Raw genomic sequence first — 23,372 nt, 5'->3', positions numbered from 1 at the left:
AGCAGAAAAGGGAGCGGAGGAGAATCGCGGGGCGTCCTTGTAGTAGTCACTCGTACCCTCACACACGCACAAACGCACGCGAGGCGTTCGCGTCCCGGGAAAGGAATTCCGGAAGTGTTGAGAAGCGGCTTCTAAGCAGTGCCCCGCCCCGGAAGGTAACTTTCTCAGGCGAGGTTACGGGCGGGGATTCTACGGGTACCGGGAGGGGCCGAGTGCACATCCTCATCACCGCGAGGTGAGGCTTTGCCTCCAGCAGTAGCACCGGTGTCTTCTGAGACTGCTGCCTCGGCTTCGTGCTTTCTTCTTTCGTCCCCCTCCCCAAAGGAGTACCCTCCCCTTCACCCCACACCTTGGAGTAGGTAACTGGGCGCGGGCCAATCATGTACAATCCCCTCTTTGGGGAAGAGGGAGGGAGCACATCTGGTGCGTGCGGGCAGCCCCACGCGCGTGTCCCAGTCTGCGGACTGGGTGCGCGACCCGGGAAGCGAGGGGGCGGCCGCTGCGAAGGCGCGGAAAGGAGGGCCAGTTTAGAGAAAACCAGGGACTGGGGTAGAAGAGCCTGGACTATTCGGAGAAGAGAAAGCAGGAAACCACTGCAATTAACTTCATTTGAGTGCAGTGTTTGAAGCATCTGCAAAGAGGATGATAGCACCTCTTCGTTCGTGGAGGGGAACTAGGAGAGATAGGGAGAGAATCCTGGCCGTACGCTCCTGGGGGTTCGACTTTGAAGGTAGAGGAGGAGAGAGAAATTTGGGAACACCGACGAAAGGGGAGAGGAGTCTCTTTTGAGCGTGAAATTCATTTATTCCAGCCCTGCCAAAGTAACAGCCTGGAAAAATACAGCCAGATTGTATCAGTAGCCGGGCCATGCTGGAATCATAAGACTGGAAGAATTCTAGTCTAGTGAAATTTGCAGTATCATTCTTTTTCCTTCTCTTGCCTCCACCACTCCGTTATTTTCCTGATCTCTTCCGTAATGACGTTATCAGATGGCTACGAGACAACAGCATATTTTAAAAGTAAACTTTTGTTTGTGTCTTCAAAAGAATCAGATTCTAGTTGCTGAGAAACGCCTTTTAGAACCTAGCTTTCTTACAACTACATGCCCTGGACTTGCCCCAGTCCCGTCTGTCTAAGGGCGTGTATTTTAGGTATCTTTTTAAAATTGCACGCTCTCCGGTGATCTCCAGGTTGTGAGTTCAGGCCCCACGTTGGGTGTAGAAATTACTTAAATCTTTTGTTTGTTTGTTTGTTTTTAATTGCACATTCCGGGCTAAGCAGTTTTAGGTTAGAAAGCAGGAAGCCCACCGACTACGGGCCTCTGTAGAAAAGTATTCATTAGGATAATTACAGGATCCTCTGCCTGTTTGGAGTGAAAAGCTCTTCCCCCAAAGAGTTCAATGGTTGGTTTTTCTCAAAAACGCTACTGGCTAAGTGGTTTAGTTGGGAGCATCACTTTTAAAGATACATTTTTCCAAGCAGAGGTAAATTACAATGTTGCAGTATATTCTGGGGGAGGGGAGGGCAGTAGTTTTTCATACGTGTTTTGAGAGCCAAGATGATGCAGTTCTTTCTGTTTTGAGGCAATGAAGCAATATTCCATATATTGCTGGGAAAATAGTGCCAGACTGCCAGATTTAGGAGAGACCTGATATAGGGGAGGGGGGGGGGGTTGGAGCAATCCCTCTAAATGTTTGTTTCGTTTTGATTTGACTTGGAAATCAACAGGTTACTGCTGAAGGAAATATTAGCAGTGCTGGGGCGAATTGGGATAAGGTATTTTCTGTTGAAGATAATCAATAGATGTATAGGAGGAAGTAGAAACTGGGAACACGGTCACTCCAGGAGGAATAATATGTTAGCAGCCCAGGAAACCTGAGTGCCGAGGTTGAGGCAGCTGCAAAGCATTAATACAGAGCTGCAGTTATTTGTGCTGAAGCAGCCAAATTTGTAAACTTAAATATAAACACTGCAGGGAAGGAATTTGTTACAGATGTATTCCATTCAGGCTCTATACTTGAGAAGCAGTGTTCAGTGACTTTTTAGGATTACAGTTAATTTTAAGTAACTAGTTACACATTTAACCAGCCTCAAATAAATCAACATTACAACCAGATGTGCCAGTATTCTGAATGGATACAGCTAAATTCCCTTCCATTATTTTTTAGCCACCATATTTGTCTTTTCTTAGCCATGAAGTGTTTATACTCAAGTTGCTTCAATAAAACCTTTACAACAATGGAAATAGTTGCTTTTTCTCATGATGCCTGAAAATATCAACAGTTAAGTGATTGTGGAAGGGGGGGGGGGTTATTGTGCAATTCCAAATTAAATAATGGAAAAACATTTCCTTCCTTGAATCCCCCTTCTAAATTAATATTTCCATCTCCCTGCTGGTTTTACCCACTTGGATATCTTGTCGCCATCTCAAACTTGGTGGGCCCATGTTTGAATGCTGTACTGCCCCTTTCTCCTGATGTCCCTATGTCCTTTAAGAACATCTTCTTGCAAGTAGCTTTGGAAACCCTGTCCCTAGACACTGGTTTAGGACAAGTAATAAGGTGTCATGTGCAAGTTTCCTTGCCACTGCTGCCAGTCTAGACCAAACCTACATTCTCTCTTGCCTGGGCTGTGACTCCTGGTTCTTTGCTGGTCTCATTACTGTAGGGCTGTAACCAATTAACCTTCCCAAGGGTAATTAGTTCCCAGCCGGAACTAAATGTAATGATTATAAATCACCAAGTAGCATAATTTCAGTAGAATGTTAGTTACCTCTTTGCCCACCCAACCCCCACATCTGCCAGAAAAGAAAAGAAACTCGATGACTTTCCATAATTAACAAATTCACTACAGGAAGTCTTCATTATCAAGATAATCGTTGTCAGCAAAGGAAAATTCATATGAAGTGGATCCTTTTGATGTGGATACCGAAATTTTACCATAAGTGGTACCAAAGAAGGACCCCTCAAAATATTATCTTAAAAAAAAAACTGAATTTTTAAAAGTTTTATGACTATAACCAAGACTTAAATGTAGCGATACTAATTGATTATTTGTTCATTGTAAATCAAGTGTTTCTTCTGTGTAATTATTCTGAAAGAATGTAGAATGGCATCTTGGTCAGGCCTGAGCATTTGATGTTGGACTTTACAAGGTCATAGTTATTTTTGCAAAAAAAAAAAAAAATTTTTTTTTTTTTTTTGCAAAAATTAACCCTTTCCCACTTAATTTCTTTCAAAATGCCTTATTGTAAATGTCTCGATCTATTCATCAAACTGTTCCGACTGCCTGACTTTGGTTCATCAGAAGCTTTGCTCGAGATTTGAGTTTCCACACCTTTTTATTTGGTTGAGTATAAATGGTGTTTCCAATATTTAGTTTTTACCTGGGAGAGAGGAGCCAGCATGTTTTTTCTTGTGATTTTTGCTTCACTTTGCAACCTCAGCAAACTGCAAGGATTCCGATATGGTAATAACTGAATAATGACAACCCTGAGTGCGAACTTCCCGCCCTCTTAACCTGAATCCAGCTCTTGTTACTAAGACTGAAATACCTGAGGTTGTGAAAAAGTAACCCTTTCCCTTCTTCCCTGGAGCAGAGAATTTAAGTGCTGTCCTCAAGAGGAGTTTACATAGCAACAAGAGTTTGTGGCATGCCAGTTAGGGTTGCCGGCAAATTTGGGGGAGGGTCAGGCATCCAGCCAAATCTGCGTAAGCCCTTGGAAATGAGTTTGCAAGTATTAACATCATCCATTATATGTGTGGGCTTGGTTTCAGGTGTTTTTTGTTTGTTTGTTTGTTTTGGAGGGGGTTGGGAGGGAAAGGTTGAGAACAACAGAGTTTGCCCAACTCTCCTGCACTTTCTCAACCCTTCCCCCAGTTAGTGTTTTTGTTTTTCATCTGGTTCCTTCTACTTCAAATGCTCGCCCTGCCTTCTCGGTATCTAAATCATATCTTAATGACCTCTTAGTAGCAGCCTTTTCAAAGTCTATGATTTTCCCTGCCTCCCAAGTGGATGTGATTTGTCACGCACTGAAAACACCCTGATATCACATTATCTCTAGGATAGTCGTAGAGAACCAGGCATACCCTCTGGTTCTTTTCGAGTTGAACTATAAGGTCCCCAAAGGCAGGAATATGGATCGGTTTACACTCAGTATATACCTACCCAAATGTTTGAACTGCCCATGCTCATAAAGCCAGCTAGCTTCCTGCCTATCACTGTATGGCCCTCCTAACAATCCTTTGAGGTTTTCCCACTAGAGTTTTTTGTGCCCTGGAAAAATCATACAGCTAACACATCATAGACCTTCAGTGTTTCAGACCAAACTAAGCGAAAATGCGTTATGTGAATTAAAACAACTCAACAGTATGTATACGGATATTATTTTAAGTCTAATGTGCATATTAGTAAAATGTAGGTGACTTGAAATGCTAGCTAATGAAGTGGAGAAAATTTACACTTTACTTTTAACTCTCAAAATAGCATTGAGTCAGCTCAGGAAAGCTCTGTCACAGTAAGGGGAGGGGGGCGCAGGCTGCAATGGAGCCTCATTTGTTTCTGCGCTGCCTAAGCCTACGTGTAATGACTGCCTGTAATGACTGTCCCCAAATGGCACCATTTAGCTTCTGTTTTTGAAATGCTGCTAAAAATAATATTCTTTTTCTGTTTCAGTAGCATTTTTGAGATGCTTTTATAATCCTGAACATTTTGGGAATCACAGGGTGAATAATATACTTTGGAAATCACCCTTTAACCTCATTTTTTTTTTTTCCAGTTATTTACACTGTCAGCAGATTGCTACGAAATACTGTTGCCCCTTGGGGCTGATTGCATTCCAAGTAATTACCCTAGAGAGTCCCAGCCCTGTTTGCCACTTTTTTTCTTTCATGTAATTTATGTTTGTAGCTTGTTTTTTGTTTTTCTAGCTCTCTAACATTTCTAGCTTTAGTATTTTTTAATATGATCTGTTGAAACAACTGTTCAGAGCTTAACATTTGCTGACCAAAAATCCAGCTTTTGATTACGGAGACTGTTTTGTAAGGGAGTTTAACCTGGTTAAATGAAGAGTAGTAGATGAGGAGCAGTCCTTCAGAAAAGTACTTTTTCACTTTGGGCCATCAACAATCCCTTTGACAATCTAAGGGAAGCTATAAAGATACAAAGATAAGGAGACCTAGCAGATAATTTAAAGGAGCTGGTGGCCCCTTTGCCCCTAAAGATACTCACCTGGGACTGGGGGACTTTCTCCATTTTGTCTAGATTTACTGGCAATCCAGATTAAGAACCCTTTTCATAGAAAAAGTGACAGATTATTTAGCTCTTCCTTTATGAACTTCTGGTGGTGCTTATACTTGTGAGGTCTGCAGTGCGCTGTTTTTAAGTTTGGGTAAGCACAGAAAAGTTATTCGGGGTCAAAATACCATTTTTCAAAAGGAGGTAGAGGGGCGCCTGGGTGGCTCAGTAAATTGAGCGTTAGAGTTCGGCTCAGGCCATGCTCTAACGGTTCATGGGTTCCAGCCCCACATTGGGGTCTGTGCTGACAGCTCAGAGCCTGGAGCCTGCTTCAGATTATGTCTGCCTCTCTCTGTCCCCTCCCCCACTTACGTTCGGACTCTCTGTGTCTCTCAAAGGCAAATAAATGTTAAAAAAAATGTTTTTTTCAAAAGGAGGTAGAAAATTAATCCAAGTAGTTTCCATCATTCTAGACAGATTACGTTGTGCAATAAATGGGGTCGCTTGGTTGCCTAAACCTAAAGGTTATTTTCTTTTAAGTGTTAGAATTAAAAGCAGAGGAAATAATTCCTTCTCTGATGTATTTGTTACTAATGAAAGGAAATGGAAATCTGGAAGATAAAAATCTAGGTAGATGAAGTTCTTTTATTTGGGTGTAGAGACCACAAATAGTGACGAGCAGCCAACCTTTGATTTAGCTAATGGTTAGTTTTCATGCTGTTTTGATTGCCTCTAACAATGTAGGTTATTTGTCATGTATAAACCAAGGCTAGTTAAAAGTTTACCAGGAATCACTGCCAGTTTTCTTATGCTATATGCCTGTAGCTAAATGACTGCCTCTACATGTCCACATAGCTTACTGTTTTATTACTTTCAAGCCTCCGTTCAAATGTCACAAAATTAAAGGGAGCTTTCTTGATCACTCCACGCCCCCCGCCCCCACCATCTTCTCCACTCTTCTTCTTGGCCTTTTTCTGTAAATTTAGCGGCTCTGACATAAATTATGTATGTTGTTCCTCAGTTTCCTCCCTCCCCACCCCCCCACCAGAAAGCGAGCCCCTGGAGGACAGGACCTTTGTCTGTCATGTGCGCTGCTGTGTCCTCGCAGCACGAGACGGCCTCACTTCCAGTGGGTCTGCTGCGGGGTGCTTTAGCCGAGTTACCTAAGACACACACTTGATGTTGGTTTGTGTGTGTGCTTTCTTACAAACATTAATACAGTTTGTGCGTGTCTCTTCAAGGTTTAAATGAGTGTGAAAATGTGTTAACATTTCTTTCTCTCATCTTTATTAAGTGGTTTTTTTTAGCATAAAGTCATTTTTTCTTACCTAGGGCCTCAAGTTTTGCTTCTTTGCCAAAGTCCTTATTGGAAACTGAAATCGTAGGCTTGCCCACGTAATAATCCACAGGAACCGTATTGATCACATCTTAATAATACAACAGAAATACATTTAATTTTACAACAGAAATACATGTTGAGTATCAGGCAAAATATACACCCAGAGAACAGTAGAATGGTTGCTTGGGTTCAGTCACGCAGGGCTCTTTGAACTAGACTCCCAGGCTTTGTCAACCTTTAGATTTAAGGTGGCTTTCAACAATCTGACTGTCTCTTGGGGGTTTTAAGACTGCAGAGGTGATTGTTGTTAATTGAAATGCAATTCACATACCATAAAATTCACTTTCTTAAATTGTAAAATCCCCTGGTTTTTAGTGTATTTGCAAGATGGTGCCATCATCACCACTCTTTAATTCTAGAACGTTTTTCATCAAAAAGAAACCCCATACCCATAAGCAGTCACTCCCTACTCTCTCCTTCCCCCTAGTCTCTTGGCAACCACTACTCTGCTTTCTGTGTCTCTGGATTTGCTATTCTGGGTATTTCATATGAATGGGATCATACAATATTTGGCCGCCTGTGTGTGACTTCTCTCACTTGACATGATGTTTTCAAGGTTCATCCATGTTGTAGCATGTATCAGTACTTCATTGCCTTTTTTTTTTTTTTTAAGTTTATTTATTTTGAGGGAGACAGAGCACACGCATGTGGGAGAGGGGCAGAGAGAGAGAATCCCAAGGAGGCTTGGCAGTGGGGGCTGGGATTCACAAACTGTGAGATCATGACCTGAACTGAAGCCAGATGCTTAACCAACTGAGCCACCCAGGGGCCCCTGTACGGATGAATATTATTCCACTGAATGGAATACCACATTTCATTTATCCATTCATCAAATGATGGACATCTGGGTTGTTTCCACTCTGGAGCTATTACAAATAATACTGCTCTGAACGTTTGTGTACAACACGTTTCACTTCTCTTGGGTGTATATATACTAGGAGTGAAATTACTGGGTCATATGGGACCTCTGTAGTTAACCCTTGGAAGATTGTTTTCCAAAGCGACTGCACCATTTTGTATGCCTTCTGGCAGTGAATGCCAGTTTCTCCACATCCTCACCAACACTTGTTATTATCAGTCTTTTATTATAATCATCATCATAGGGGTGAACTGTGGTATCTCAGTGTGGTTTTGATTTGCCTCTTTCTGATGGCTAACAACACTGAACATATTTTCATGTGCTTATTGGCCATTATATATCTTCTTTGGAAAAATGTCTATCCAAGTCCTTTGCCTATTTTTAATTATGTTATTTGTCTTTTTAATTACTGGGTTTTAAGGATTTTTTTTTTTTGCATGTTTCAGATAGAGTTCTATCAGATTTATAAATTTTTCCCCCATTTTGTAAGTAGTTTTTCACCATCTTGATGGTATCCTTTGAAGCACACAAGTTTTTAATTTTGATGAGGTCCGGTTCATCTGCATTTTCTTGGAATGCCTGTATTTATGTGTCACATCTAAGAGATTATTGCCTAAGATCATGAAGATATACACTTTTTTTTCCCCCTAAGAGTCTTGTAGTTGTAGCTCTTACGTTAGATCTTTGATCTGTTTTGAGTTAATTTTTATATATGGTGTTAGGTAGAGGTTCATTTTCACCCTTAAGAATGTATGTATCTAGGCCCAGAACAATCTCTTGAAAAGTCTATTTTTTTATCCCCCTTGAATACATGGCACTTTTGTTGAAAATCAGTTAAGCAGGGGCACCTGCATGGCTCAGTCAGTTGAGCACCCAACTCTTGATTTTGGCTCAGGTCATGATCCCAGGGTCATGGGATTGAGCCCCACATCAGGTTCTGTAGTGATCATGGAGCCTGCTAAAGATTCTCTCCCTCTGCCCCCTACTCTGCTCGCTCTCTCTCAAAAAAAAAAAAAAAAACCAAAAAAACCCCACAATTGACCATAAATCTGTGGGTTTAATTCTGGAGTCTCTTTTCCAGTAGTTTATATGTCTATCCTTATGCCAATACCCACACCATCTTGGTTACCATGGAGCCTGTTTCAGATTCTCTCTGTCTCCCTCTGCCCCTTTCCCCTGCTTGTGCTCTTTCTCTGTCTCTAAAATAAAAATAATAAATTGTTTTAAAATGACAAGAAAACAGAAAACAGGAATTTTCGAAAAAGGCAAGACAGAAGATCAGTTCGGGAAGTGCAACAGTTCCTGAAAGAAAGAATAGAGAAAATGAGGAGATTATCTGGAAAATAATTCGAGAAAAGTTCCCCGTAAGCGCAGTACGGTTTCCAGACTGAAAGGACCCACTTGACAAAATAAGGGAAGGGGATTAAAAGGTACAAACCTCAGTTAGAAAAAAGACCCGGGGACATAATGTACAGCATAGGGAATATAGTTAATATTGTAACAACTTGGGTGACAGATGGTGGTGGATTTAGCATGGGAATGACTTCATGATATATGTAAACACTGAACCACTATGTTGTATACCTGAAACTAATATAATATCGTATGTCCACCACATTCAATAAAAAAAGAAGGACCCATTTGAGTGCCCAATGCAATAACGTCTACGTGAAGGCATGAATAACCACAGATTTCCTGAGAAAGAAAACAGGCCACATAGAAAAAGAATCAGGAATCAGAATGGCTTCAGATTTCACAGCAGCAGCACCAGAAGCAAGACAACTGAGCAGTGCCTGCATATTTCTGGTAGAAAGTGACTTTCAGCCCATAATTCTGTATGCAGCCAGGTTATTCAGCCCATTTTGAGGGCAGAAAAAGATTTTGAGACGTTCAGGGTACAAACGGGAGAATAAGCCAAGAATAGAGGACGTAGTAGTGGATAACAAAAGAGATGGGGCCTTCTCTTTCCACAACAGACATGGTGGTACTTGTCAGCTCATGGACGACCATGACTCTGATAATGTGCTAAAACTTCAAAGTGAACGGGCCACAATGGGATTGTGTTTAATTCCACTGAACCGCACATTTTGAAAATATCAAAATGGTATATCCATTTACTACCAGTTTAAAACAAAAAAAGAAAAAAAGATAGACGGGAGGTAGAAAGAGCCAGCCCATGCCACTCTTACAGTTGAGCTGTGAAGGGTAGATAAGGGACAGTAGTTAAGGGGTGGGAGTGAGGAATGGTGTACAATTTTTGAACTGTTTACCCTGGAAAGTTTTTAAATTTGGAGTCAGAAAATGCAAGAATGTATATGTAAGTGCCTGATGCCCGCCCAGAAGGAGCTCAGCCCACATGGGCTGAATCTCACTGGGCCGGCTGTTGGTTCTTTTTGGATGTTTCCTGGGGCCTCTGCACTGACCTTCCCTCTAGGGCAGTTCTCCCAAGCTCACGTGAGCAAAGCAGCTTTGATGACAAATAAGTCTTTCACCATGTTAAGTACTTTGACCAGCAGCCTCTGTTCAAATGTTGAATTCGGAAAAATAACTGTAGCCTAAACAAATCTTATCTTACAGCGTGAACTTCTTGCCTGAGCATTGTAAAGACTGACTGGTTTGAAAATGGAAAACCAAGAACCAGCGGATCCTTCTCAAAATACCAAACAGTGTATTATTTCAGAGGAGGTATAAATTGTTTTTCACTACCCTGCTCTCTCCCCACACACAGCCAAGTCCAAATGAAATGTGTAGACTGTCGTTTCAAATGATTGTATTTAATTCTTAAAGACGGGTTTTAAACATTGTTCCTGCTCCCTTTTTAGGACTCAGGGACACTTTGCTCTTGTGTGGGAGCAATTGTGTATCTCTTAATTATATGCACTCGTGAAATTGAGACTGTTTTAAAGCGGATTTTGGCTCTTCGTACAAAAAGTCTCAAATTTTATTAAAAGTTTGCCCGGGTATGGGGCGCCTGGGTGGCGCAGTCAGTTAAGCGTCCGACTTCAGCCAGGTCACGATCTCGTGGTCCGTGAGTTCGAGCCCCGCGTCAGGCTCGGGGCTGATGGCTCAGAGCCTGGAGCCTGTTTCCGATTCTGTGTCTCCCTCTCTCTCTGCCCCTCCCCCGTTCATGCTCTGTCTCTCTCTGTCCCAAAAATAAATAAACGTTGAAAAAAAAATTAAAAAAAAAAAAAAAGTTTGCCCGGGTAGAAGAATTAGTCCTCTGGGAGTTTTAGGGTTTAGACATTTCATATTTAAGCCTTGCATCTTCGTTAGCTGTTTATGGTCTCAGTATATATGTTTAAGAACAATAAAAACCTAAGTTGTTAGTTGTAGTCTGAATTCCAGAACTAATGTACGTCTTACATGTTATTTAGTTTAGCTTTTAATAAGTCTCTTCCTGCAGGAACCATTGGAATGGATAAATTTTAAGTCCTTCATCTTGGAACTCTGATCTTGACACCTTCCTGCGGTTGTTTATGATTTAAAAATCTTTCCATGTTGTCTGTGAATAGATCTGCTGGTAATTATTAGGTTGCTGCCGGCCAGAAGTAAAAGATAGGATAGTAAGAAAAAGGCTACTGCTTTCTGTCCGCAGCGAAACTCCCCTCTCAGTGTAGTATAGTGCCGTAGGAACGTTAGTCCTCGTAACCGAAACTCGGTGTCTAGGCAGAATGACCCTGGGCTGCCCGTCTCAGATCGGGTGGGAAACCCACATGTCACTGGAAATGCAGTCGTTGGACACGGTATCCTCAGTCAGCCTTCCCATGTCGTCACTGACTAAAACGCCAGCGAGGAGTTTCTACCTACTGAACATACCTGTGTGACGGGCCCCAGGCTCAGAGCATAGAACGCTGGGTCCCAGAAAACCCCTCACTTCTTCGTCCTCCCTCTCTACCTACAACCCCCCCCCCCCACCACCACCACCAGGATTTTTTCAACTATCATCTCTTTTCACCTCTCAGTATTACTTCCAAAACACCAAAAAGAAGCACAACCACCCTTCAGGAAGATAGCTTTCCATACTTTGAACTGAAAACCTGCACTAATTATTGGGAGGGAAACGTGATCCCTGGGAGGGCCACACAGAGAAAATCTGAAAGAAAACACACCTTCTAAATAAAATCCTCGGTTTAAAAGCCTCCCAACTTATTGTCTCCTTTTAGTTAATTTCAGAAGGAAAATGGGTCAAGCTTGAAAAAACAACGTACATGGATCCTACTGGTAAAATAAGGTAAATGATTTTTTTCCCTTTTGTAAAATGCTCGGTATTCGGGTTCTCGGGGTCTCCGCTTACTGTTTGACATGAACTCTGATACTTTTCTTATTGTAAACTCGATCTTAAATGAGAAATCTAATTCAGTATTTTCCCACTCTCAGAATGTTTGGATCACTTCTCACCTCGGAATACAATCACATTGTAAATTTGTTACATTAACTAATCAGGAATTGATTTCAGCACCATTCTCCCTGAGTAGATTAGTATGAACCTGAAATTTTGGTCCGAGCCCCACCGAAGCCAATAAAGCAGCAAAGTAATTAACAATCCAGATTGCCTCCTCCGAATCATACCAGGTTTTAATTTCTAAATTAGGATGAAGGAGAGAACATTGCTGGGTTTGAGGTAAAACTTACATGCTTTACACCTTGCTCATGGAAACGTAAATTGGAAAAAAAGTTTTGCAAAACATTTCACAGTATGTACCAATTGCTCGTAAAGATGTAACACCCTTCAATCCAAGTAATCCCACTCCTGAGACTGTTTGGAGTCAGATTTATGCATGAAAAATGTTCACAAATTAAAAAAATAAAAACAAATCGAAAGCACTCTAACCATCTTAAAAATGGGGAAATAATTGTTACAGTGTAGCATGATAAAAGAATATGTACAGTATGAAGGCATACAGTCAATGATATTATAACTCTGTAGGGTGACAGATGGTTACTACATTTACTGTGGTGACTTGTAATGTATATAACTTGAGTGACTATGTTGTACACATCAGATACAATATCGTATGTCAATTCTCAGTTTAAAAATGGGGAAATAATTTTTTAGTGTATTCATTTGGTAAAATCTATGCAGTTATCTACAAAGCAGATTCTGAAGACAATCTAGCAAGTTAAGAAAAGTTATTAAGTTGATGATAAAATAGGAAATTGTGTATATGCTTTTTAAATTCTTTCCAAATAATATATAAGAAAAGGCTAGAAGGAAAATTGGCAAAACATTAATGGCATCTGTGTGGTAAACCTGTTTCCTTCTGTTTTCCACGTTTTCTGTTTAGAATTTTTTCTTTCGGCCCCTGTCACTGCCCTGAAAAGAAATTTTTTGAAAATTATAATTAACTATCAGAAAAAAAAAGTGTTAAAATAGATTAAACATTTCCCTAGTGAAATATGAAAAGGAATGAGATAGAATGAGAAAATATAAAAATGTAACTAAATATTAAAGTATCCAGATTACATGATATATCGATTCATAAAAAAAAAAAAAAAAAACAACTCCATTTGCTAAATGATCAAATGAGAATACAGAGTTTCTTCATGAGGAAATACTTCTGTCATCAGCGTGAAAGTACATGGACTTGCCAGTAATTGAAAGCACTTTAATTATCTCTGCTAAACTAGCAAAAATATTCCTAAGGGCCAGTGTTGGAGAGCTGTGGGAAACATCAAGCTATCCATAGCACTCTTAAATTAAAACCTCAAAGCAAGAAAGCCAACCATGCTACCGCCCATCAACACAGTGGATGTTCTGCCTTTGGCAGAACACTTGTTTAAAGAGACTGATGTGCAGAACTAAACAGGAAATAAATAGTGGGGACAGGAATACAATACAGAAATGTGGCCAGGCCCGAGCCTGAAGGAACACAGTATGTTCAAATGGACTGATGTTTGTGAAAGCGTAGATTGGCACCCAGTTTGTAGTGATACAGCTTGGCTCTCTTTTCCCCGTTAAGCTGTTAAGGTTTATAACACAAATATGCCTCTTAACACTAATTAAAGAGTACGTGTTGGTTTGCACCACCTCATCTCTTCACTGGACTCCTCTTCCTCCTTCAGCATTTCTTAATCAGGGACGTGCGTCAGAATCACGTGGAGACTCTTTTCGGGATACTCGTGTCCAGGTCTCACTTCCGGGGAGTCTGTTTGAGTAGCTGAGGCATGCACTGAAAAGCCTAGCGAGTACCTGCTTATGTGGCCTGCTTATAGCATGTTCACCTCCTTTCTTGCACGCGTAGGTCTTCCTCGTGAACTCCAGGGAGCTCGTAGGCAAAGCACTGACATTTCCTACCGGAGTGTCAGGCTTTGAAGAGGGAATCCCCGTGCTTTGCCATAGGTCATGACGTATAAACTCATAAAATGGTTTATCTGTTACCTGATGCACAAGCATGTCGGTAAGGATGAGAGCAGCTAGAAAATCCTTTGTTCTACCATGTTATTCATGGATACGGATACAGAGTTGAGTCTAGTAGCGTAAACCTATGCTGGCAGTGTGCCCCCTGATGGACATCGGGACAGAGCTGAAGTCATCCTTCGGTGTCCTTCCTGCCTCCTGCATTTGTTGACCAGAGGAGGAACGCAGAGCAAGCTTTCTCCTATGACAGTTACTCAGAAAACGGAGTCGCTTAACTAGAATCAGAATTCTAACGCCACAAGAGGCTTTTGAGCTAACATACTCTTAATTCCCTAGTTTTACACCGGAGGGAACGGTCTCACGGGATGTGTGGCTGTGCGCTCAGCTGGTAGGCAGGTGGAGACTGAGATTGTCTGACTCGGTCAGACGCTCATCTTTCAGAGTCCCTTGAAGGTGACCGGAGCTCCCATGGGGCATCCCTGTTCTAGGATCCCATGTAAATGCGTTTATATTTCATGGTTCACGATGTATGGCTCGTTACTGGTTATTTTACATCATCTTAACCATAACCGTGCTGCTCTTTTGTTTCCCTTATTCCTAGAGTATCTGGGATGGCGCCTTCACGGCTCCTCCCAGCACTGCCTTCTTCAGTCTTTAGGACTAACCCTGAGGGGTGGCACAGAGAGCTGAAAAGGTTTTCATCTCTTGCCATCTGTACTATTTACTTACCAGAGTTGCTTGTTGGTTGGCTTCTTGTTACTAACAGGAATGTCGGAAGGTTGTGAGTCGTCACAGCAGCGTTTGGCTTCCACAGGTTCATTTTGACACACTCGCTGCTCGAATTTGGGTATAATATCGAGAGATCTACAGTTTATAGAAAGGTGTTTTTTGGGTTTTTTTAACTAGACTAAATACCGGGATTTCTTTCACAGAAACATGACACAGTCCAACCCAGCCAGATAAAAAGTGCGAGGCTCCCCCCACATGGCCCGTCTCATCATTCCTGCTCTTCTGGAGGGAGGCGGATGTTGACGCCTTCCTTACTCCGGTCCCCAGAGCCACTCAGATGTCTTACTTCTCCCAGATCCAAAGCTGAACTGCTTCTCCACTTTCATTTCTTACCACTGCTTCTTTCCAGTTCAAGGGAGAAGAGAGTGAAGGGGACTTTGCCTCATATGTCCTTCCCCTTCAGACAGCATTGTACCAGTAACCGGATTCTCGGGACGCTGTTCCCCAGAAACAAACAGCCCATCGGGAATAAAGCCATAAAAGGGAGCAGAAACCTACCATTCTTCATCTCACTTTCTCCACTCTGGACCGTTTTCCCCTTAGATAAGAGAGATCTCACACATGCAAACTAGAGCACTCACCTCAATGTAGTAATTCCTCAATTAGTAAATGGGACGGCCCTGCTTTCTAAAATTGTTATTTGGGTCACATATAGATAACTGTCTCAGTGGTTCCTATTCTGCAGAGCATCTTTTGCTCTTAGCGAAAAGGCTGGAATTCTCCTAGGAGCTTAATTTGCACAGACTGGTCAATACTTCCATTTACTGCTAACCTGTAGATTTAGGATCAAACTCAAATCTTCCCAGTGAATGATCTGAAAGGCAGCTCAAGCGATCAGTAGGCCTTCTGTTTAGATAGTGCTCAGAGGGTCAGGCGTGGGTGGCACGTTTTCTTCAGAAGAAGTTTCAGAAGCTACAGGAAAGCACGATGGAATTGGCTTTTCCCATATAGATCTGTACTGTCGTGGTCTCCTTGGCCATTGTCATTATTACACTCGCATGCTTCGCATTTGTAAAGTTCTGGTTGTGGACTGAAAACCCAAGGGCATTCTCCTCTGTGACGTTAGTGATTTTGTTTTTGCTTCTCTGCCTGAACAGAACGTGGGAAACGGTGAAACGTACGACCAGGAAGGGGCAGTCGGCCGATGGTAGGAGTGCAAACCCCTTACGACTCTTCATGGAGGAAGTCACCGTGCTTTACTGCAAGAGGCGGGGTTCTTTTTACTTTAACCCAGACCTCAGAGCAGCTCTCTTCGATTATGGTCTTTTATGTTTAAGTCTGGTATTCCTTTTCGCAGTGCTTTGTGGCTAAATCAGGCTTTCTCTGTAAATAACTTCTGGCTTCAGTCCCAGTGTTTTTGAGGGAAAGGTATACTAATATTTATAGCCAAACAGAAGTCAGTATAATTTGAAGCCACATACTGCATCTAGATAGGACTTCTAGAAATCCTGTGTTCTGTTCAAGGGACCTAGGTGAGAGCCTTTCGTTTGGAAAAATATTTGGCACGACTTTATGATGGACCAGTTGCTTGTAAATTGAGAAGGATGCGGAATTAGGAGAAGAGACTATCCATTAAGTTCACATTCCCTTCTAGGCATAAATGCACTGACTGCAAAGACCCTGAGAATCACCTGTGCTCTGGGGGAAGTGGGCAATAGGTCTTTGTTTTTCCCTTTCATTCCTCCCTTTCATCTTGTTCTCTTTTTAGTGGAAGTAAACAGAGTAGCTGCCACAGCTGCTGTTTTGGTCTGCCGGGAGAGTTGGGTGGAGGGAGGTAGCCAAGAACTACTTGTGGGCAATTTGTGTTTTCCAGAACGCACTGGGGTTTTGTCTGTGTTCTGTTGTAAGTAAAATATTTCTCTCTTGGGAGAAAAGGTCCTTTATCCTAAAACAATAGACTCTAACTCAGCATCTACTACAAACACTGGGACTGACTCCATTTACTGCTGAAAGGAAATACAAGCACACGTAGATCAGTGAAAACGGCCTGGCTGCTGCAGGTTGAGAAATTGGTCTCGGCAGAGGTTAGCGTAGGCAGGAATTTGGTCCTTGACCCTGTGCCAAGTACTCCCTGACCTTTCATGAGGGACCTCCTTGGTTTTATCTCCTGGTCACAGGTGTGGCGGTCATCCCAGTGCTGCAGCGGACACTTCATTACGAGTGCATCGTTCTGGTGAAGCAGTTCCGACCACCCATGGGAGGCTACTGCCTAGAATTCCCTGCAGGTGAGTCCCTAACCGCTGGGCCGAGCACCTACAACAGCCAGAACGGCAGTGCTTGGACATTTAACACCTTTTTTGTGTGTCTCGGCGGTTTTAAGTTTTAAAGGAAAAAAAAAAAGCATCCCTCAAATGCACTCTTTGATGCACTGACCCCCCAAAGCGAGGCGAGGCTCTGTGAGATAATCCGAGTTCTACCGTCCTCCCCACTTGGCCTCCCTGGTTACTGCTCGCTCTGAGCACGGCCCCTGCCCCCAGTCCGCCAGCCTTCCGTCCTCCCTCACAGGTGATCCTCATCCTGGCATTTCTCTGCGGCCTCAGTATTGCTCTGCGAGGGAGGAAAGCAAGATAGGTGACAGGGTCACATGAGGAAAACGGAAAAGAATGACAGGCTTCCTGGGCCATGCCACAGGGCCGGGTCCGCGAGCCGGGCCAGGGGGCCAACAGCACCAAGCCAGCTGTCCTCACGGGTCCGCACTGTCTGTGCTGCGGAGATGCCCATGGGAACAGTCGAGGTCTGAATAAGAGGAACGGCTGTCGGAACCTACTTACTCTGCCTGGGGTTTTATTCTTTTGCTTTTTTTTCTTCTTTTCTAAAAAGAGAGAGAGGGTGAGCGCGTGAGCAAGGGAAGGACAGAGGGAGAGGGAGAGAGAGAATCCCAAGCAGGCTCCATGCCCAGTGCTGAGCATGACCCGATCTCATGACCTGAGCTGAAATCAAAGGTCGGACGTGCAACCGACGGAGCCACCCAGGCGTCCCTGCCTTTTCTCTCAGAAAAGTTCCAAGCCTCAGTCAGTGTCACCTGTGCAACCGCTTCCCACAGTCCTCTGATTCCTCGCGTAGCTCCCAGCAGTACGTCAGGAGAGGGTTTCCCTGTCGCACCTCACAAAGGATTTGGACTTCCAGGTCTCATCGATGATAACGAAAGCCCGGAAGCAGCAGCTCTTCGGGAACTTGAGGAAGAAACTGGCTACAAAGGCGATGTGGCAGAGTGCTCTCCAGGTTTGTACTGCTCTCCGGGCGTGCGCTTGGGGACAGACCCTTGAAAATTAGCCAGCCGTTACACTGTGCGTGGTGTAAAGGATCTTGCGTTGAGGCTCATCCACGGAGGAGAAATCCTAACTAGGTTCGGTCACTGTCTGCAGGCGAGTCTCTCTCCGCGCGAGGGCAGGTTTGAACAAGGAGGCCCTGAAGCTGGAGAAGAGATGGGAAATTCGCTTACCTGCCAGAGTTTCTCAGATCCTGAGCTTTATTACCTCATCCACGTGCCAGGCTCCTCACTAGTTTTTTTTCTCAATGTGGTGAAAGGACCTGACAACATGTCAGCACCGTCTCACCCCCCGACTTCGCGCGCTTAACCCAGGAACTCTGGAGGGAAACACGTATGCTGTGCTGTCCCACAGCGTATACTGAGCGCATCGGGCCGAGTGTAGTTTTCCCACACGGGCTCCGTGGGCACTGTGAATCATGAGCCCGGTTTCCTTCCGAAGGCATTTAAGTAATGAAACGTGTCGTGTCGGACCGGTGTCTGAACTTGAGCGTTTGCTTCTCTCCACAGCTGTATGCATGGATCCGGGCTTGACAAACTGTACCACACACATCGTGACGGTAACTATCAACGGAGATGATGCTGAAAACGTGAGGCCTAAGCCAAAGCCAGGTGAGTGTGCACCGGCCGCGGTTAAGGTGGTTCTGTCGCACTGATGATTGGTTAACTTGCTACTGCCTTGGTTTTTGATTTGTGAGAAGAGGAACAGGGTTCTAGGTACTTCAGTACTCTGGGCTGTTCTGCTCATCGTGGGTCCTGTAGCGTTTTTAACTCTTAACTGGTTTTTAGGTGTTCTTTACAAATGTTAAATTCTCCCATTTCCCTATCTTCTGTATGGAGTTTATTCCCACTTAGGCTTATGAGCCCGAGGTCTGAAGAGGAAACAGTGAACACCTTCAGAATCACAGATGTGTGTCTTTGTGTGTATTATAAGAATGGCAGAAGTACTGATCACTGAGTTCTGTACTTAGAGAAACGTTTAAGAACTTCCTTGCTCTGTTAGACTTCTTAGCAAGTTTGGGCTCCAGCTTTGATGCTTCTGTCAGTTCCCTGTCGTCTCCCACCCCGTTAAAGGGGGTGTCGGGTAGCGCAGCCATATTCTTCTGTTTCTCATCACCTCGGTGGCTCCTGAATGTGTCAGGGCCCATCACAGCTGATTTTAAATGTTCGATGTTCAAACTCGCAAGTAGGCACCTAACGTGCCATGAAGCAGCCTGCCAGTCCTCAGAGGTGAACAGAACCACCGTATCAAGTCCCCTCGGAGGTTTACACCCCAAAGCACAAAGCTCATGTAGGGACTTGCACACCAGTGTCAGCAGCACAGTCCCCAAAAGGTGGACGGCACCCAAGTGTCCACTAGCAGATGAGTGGACCCACAAAATGTGGTGTAGATGCCCCGTGGAATACCATCCAGCCGTTAGAGAAACACGCTGGTGCCTGCTGTGGTAGGGTGACTTTTGATAATGTCGTGCCGAGTGCTTCGGGAAGCCAGACAAAAAAGCGTAAATAGGGGCCCCTGGCTGGCTCGGTCACATTTGGGGGGTGTGAGTTCAGGCCCCACATTTGAGTGTAGACTTTACTTAAGAAAAAAAAAATTTCAAGTGTAAATATTGTGGTTCCACTCATATGAGGTTACCTAAAGTATTCATAGAAACAGAAAGTAAACTAATGGGCACCGAGTTTCTGTTTGGGATGCTGAAAAGGTTCTGGAGAAGGATAGTGCTGATAACTGCACAACACTGTGAATGTATTTAATGCCTTTAAATTGTATTTTCAAAAATGGTTAATGGGCACCTGGGTGGCTCAGTCGATTGAACGTCTAACTTCAGCTCAGGTCATGATCTCATGGTTCACGGGTTCAAGCCCCGCGTCGGGCTGTGTGCTGACGGCTCAGAGCCTGGAGCCTGCTTCGGATTCTGTGTCTCCCTCTCTCTCTGCCCCTCCCCTGCTCTCTCTTGCTCTCTCTCAAAAATAAACACTAGGAAAATGGTTAAAATGGTAAATTTTATATACTTTAACAACTTAAAAATACCTGTGTGTATTATCATAGAGTATGCTTTCAATTTGGCTATTAAACATTTGATTTGGAGAACAAATTCTGTACTGTTGGAATGTTTTTTACATAGATTCTAATAGAATCTATAGAATCTGATTCTCCATAGATCACACACAGAATCTAACGTACGTAGATTGGATTAGTAGAGACCCAGGTCTCTGTTGAAGTCTCAGACCCTTTTCGGTATGTCTTGCACTAACCTCTTGCAGGGTTTGACCAGAGCAGGCCTTGCTGCAATGTCCTCCTTCTGTTTCTTTTCAGGAGATGGAGGTATGTCACCCAACTCAGCAGTGGCTGACGTGCGTATGGCTTAGCGCAGTGGAAATGGCTACAGGCATGTTGTGGCGTTCTGGTAGGCTCTCTTATTCTGGAGCTTTGTTTTCACTTGCACTTTCTTTGTTTAGAATTTGTTGAAGTAATTTCCTTACCAAAGAATGACCTGCTGAAGAGACTTGATGGTAAGCATTCTTAAGACTGCCAGTTTTCTCAGTTTTCCCCATCCCCAGTCCCATTCAGTGAGGAACTAAGTATAATTCCATTTCTTTATATTCTTCCTCGTTAAAGCCAAATACCTAGAAATGTTGGAGAACTGCAGTTAACCAACAATAATTTTCTTTTCTGGGTGGCACTGAGTTTGAAAATATGAGCAAAACATTCTCTGTCAAGTTGAAGGCTTTCAATGGGATTTTTTTTTCTATAGAATAGCCAAAACTATATTCCTGCAGATTAGCCAAAACTTCTGTACCTCATGTCGCTAATCCATGGCACTGAAGAGGCCCAAGTAGGTATCTCTTAGCTGACCCTCAAAAATGCTAGCATGTTGGATGGTACCTCGTGCAGGGTAGAAGTTAAAGGAGAATTTAACAATATTCTTTCTACAAAGACTGAGGTATCTGCTATATATACAAAGAGCAACATGCTGATATAATGAACCAAACTAACAGCGTCACCCCTAGTAAATTACTGGTCATGAAATTACATTGTGTACTTTCTGGCCAGCCCATCTCCTAGGGATTTTGTAAAAAATTGAGTAAGCCTATGTGGGCAGATTAGGATATGCTGTACTGGAGTGTGACAGAGACCCTTCAGAGGGAGCTCCTCCATGCCGGCTGCTAAGTCCCCGATCACTCCTTTGTAAAGGAACAGACAGTCGTCATGACTTGAATGTTTTAAAGTTTTTACTTCAAAAATTAACTCGAAGCACAATTTGACCTGAGGCTTTGAGGGCTGTCTCTTCCTCCCCTTCCGTAAGTACCAGTGGCTTACAATTTTATTTCTGATGACTCTCTTGTTTTAAAAGTAAGTATGAGGGGCGCCTGGGTGGCTCAGTTGGCTAAACGTCTGACTTCAGCTCAGGTCATGATCTCACTGTCTGTGGGTTCGAGCCCCACATCGGGCTCTGTGCTGACAGCTCAGAGCCTGGAGCTACTTCGGATTCTTTCTCTCTCTCTCTCTCTCTCTCTCTCTCTCTCTCTCTCTCTCTCTCTCTCTCTCTGCCTGTCCCCCACTCGTGCTCTGGCTCTGTCAAAAATAAATACAAATTCATAAATTAATTAATTAAAAGTAAACATGAGCTTCCAAGAACTACTGTGATTCAGATTCCTAGAAAGCTTCCCTTCCTGCTTTGCCTTTTTAAAAACTAGACCTGGGGCGCCTGGGTGGCGCAGTCGGTTGAGCGTCCGACTTCAGCCAAGTCACGATCTCGCGGTCCGTGAGTTCGAGCCCCGTGTCAGGCTCTGGGCTGATGGCTCGGAGCTTGGAGCCTGTTTCCGATTCTGTGTCTCCCTCTCTCTCTGCCCCTCCCCCGTTCATGCTCTGTCTCTCTCTGTCCCAAAAATAAATAAACGTTGAAAAAAAAAAAAAAATTTAAAAACTAGACCTAAGGTAACAAGTACCTCAAGATCTCAGTCCGAATGAGAAGTGCTCATACTGGAGAAAGCCCTAGTTTCCTCAGAGAGCTGTGGCTGCCAGTAAGGGGCAATACATCTTTGAGTCTGTCGGGTCTGACTGGGTCTGAGGTTCCGCTGTGTATGGGTTATGACCTTGAACACGTGCCACAGCCTCTCCCGGCTTTTCTCCTGAAACAGGAACGAGAGGTCGCCCCTGTCTCTGGGGACGCGTGAGTACAATTAAACAAGACAGTGGGCACAAAAGGACTTAAATGTTAGATGCTATATGTCTTTACTGCATTTTTATATTAGAGAAGTATTCTTTTAAAGAACATCCTTCTCCCTTCCATCTAACTTAACCTCCCTGGATCTAGGCTTGGAAGAGGGGGCAGTACATAGTGCGAGAGAGGGAGGAAGGAAGGAAGGTAGACGGGGACAGATCTACAAGAGGAGGAAGGGGGGAAAGAACCAGTTTTCCTAGCTTTATTAGGTTGGAAATATAGTAATCAAACCATTTACTCAACAAGTCACATTTGAGAGATTGGGAGGAAAGTATCCAGAGTTCGGTTGGTTACACAGAATAGCTTTCAGCACTTCCCCAGCCCCCGCCCTGCACAGAGGAGTAGGACGCCAGCCTCCCTTCCAGGTTCAACGTGTCTCTGAGCTTGCACCTAAACTAGTGGCTAGGAGAACAAGTGACAGATTCCAGGTCCGATAACCTCCTCCTGAACAAAACAGAAGTTCCCCTCAAAGCCCATGCACGGTACGACGTACGCTCCCGCGGCCTTGTTCTGGAATTCTCTAGAATTCCAGTCCTGTCGTGCACGCGGCTGAACTTGTAGGCGGAGAATCAGTGCTGTCTGGCAGCGGAGAGGACGCACGAATCCCGAGATTAGGCACTGAAGGGTCACCACGGCAGCGCTCTAGAGTGCACTCTAACAGAAGTAGTGATTGCATCTGTAGACTTACAGCTTTGCTGTTTTAACGCATCAAGTCCTCACCTCTGATATGTGTGCTCTTCTGCCTTTATTCTTTCTTCTTGTTCTGGTCTTTTGCTGGAAATGTAATCCTGCTTATATATCCTTTTCTCTTCTGACTAGAGCAAGGTCCTTGAAGGCAGAAGGGGTCCTGTTCACCGCTTATCTCTATCTAGCATTGTAACCGGCACATAGCAGGAGCTCAGTCTGTATTGATTGATTGATAAGAGGTATTCTCCTTTATTCTCTTCATTATCTAACTTGTATTCTTTGCTTCCTGTAGCTCTGGTAGCTGAAGAACATGTGACAGTGGACGCCAGGGTCTATTCCTATGCTCTGGCACTGAAACATGCAAACACGAAGCCGTTTGAAGTGCCTTTCCTGAAGTTTTAAGGCCAAAGGACAGTAGCCATGTTTTTACAAACAAGACCACCCACCAGGCCTCCTTCACTAAGACTTTGTTATTCAGCTTAGCTTAATGTAGATTTGAAATTAGTTTTTTCATTAAATAAAAGCAACACAGAATACATGTGGTGATATGG

General features: G+C 43.6%; 1 protein-coding gene across 8 annotated transcripts; it reads left to right on the top strand.

Annotated features, from left to right (window-relative positions):
* The first annotated feature begins 47 nt into the window (after positions 1–47).
* NUDT5 (nudix hydrolase 5) lies at positions 48–23,359 on the top strand. 8 transcript variants are annotated; one of them, XM_045464583.1, is made up of 10 exons: positions 48–155; positions 10,071–10,178; positions 11,657–11,724; positions 15,738–15,787; positions 16,758–16,865; positions 17,767–17,862; positions 18,419–18,520; positions 20,226–20,234; positions 20,369–20,422; positions 23,114–23,359. In XM_045464583.1, the coding sequence occupies exons 2-10, from the start codon at positions 10,116–10,118 to the stop codon at positions 23,221–23,223; spliced, it is 660 nt and encodes a 219-aa protein (XP_045320539.1). In that variant the 5' UTR covers positions 48–155; positions 10,071–10,115; the 3' UTR covers positions 23,224–23,359. The 8 variants fall into 8 exon arrangements, with proteins under 8 accessions (XP_045320539.1, XP_045320541.1, XP_045320542.1 ...); XM_045464588.1 differs by lacking the exon at positions 48–155 and adding an exon at positions 191–355 and having other exon boundaries at positions 17,767–17,838; XM_045464582.1 differs by lacking the exon at positions 48–155 and adding an exon at positions 192–355.
* Positions 23,360–23,372: the final 13 nt, after the last annotated feature.

The sequence above is a fragment of the Leopardus geoffroyi genome, chromosome B4 (genome assembly GCF_018350155.1).
Source record: "Leopardus geoffroyi isolate Oge1 chromosome B4, O.geoffroyi_Oge1_pat1.0, whole genome shotgun sequence".
NCBI classification, from domain to species: Eukaryota; Metazoa; Chordata; class Mammalia; order Carnivora; family Felidae; genus Leopardus; species Leopardus geoffroyi.
Note: the sequence above shows the minus strand (reverse complement) of the source record. Positions and strands in the feature narration are given on the sequence as shown.

What these genes read in the sequence shown, in the direction of transcription:
- NUDT5 (XM_045464583.1), top strand. Translation starts at nt 10,116, where the DNA reads ATGGAAAACCAAGAACCAGCGGATCCTTCTCAAAATACCAAACAGTGT. An exon ending in GAAGGGGCAGTCGGCCGATG is followed by an intron (nt 15,788 to 16,757) that starts GTAGGAGTGCAA and finishes TCCTGGTCACAG; the next exon opens with GTGTGGCGGTCATCCCAGTG. An exon ending in TGTGGCAGAGTGCTCTCCAG is followed by an intron (nt 17,863 to 18,418) that starts GTTTGTACTGCT and finishes TTCTCTCCACAG; the next exon opens with CTGTATGCATGGATCCGGGC.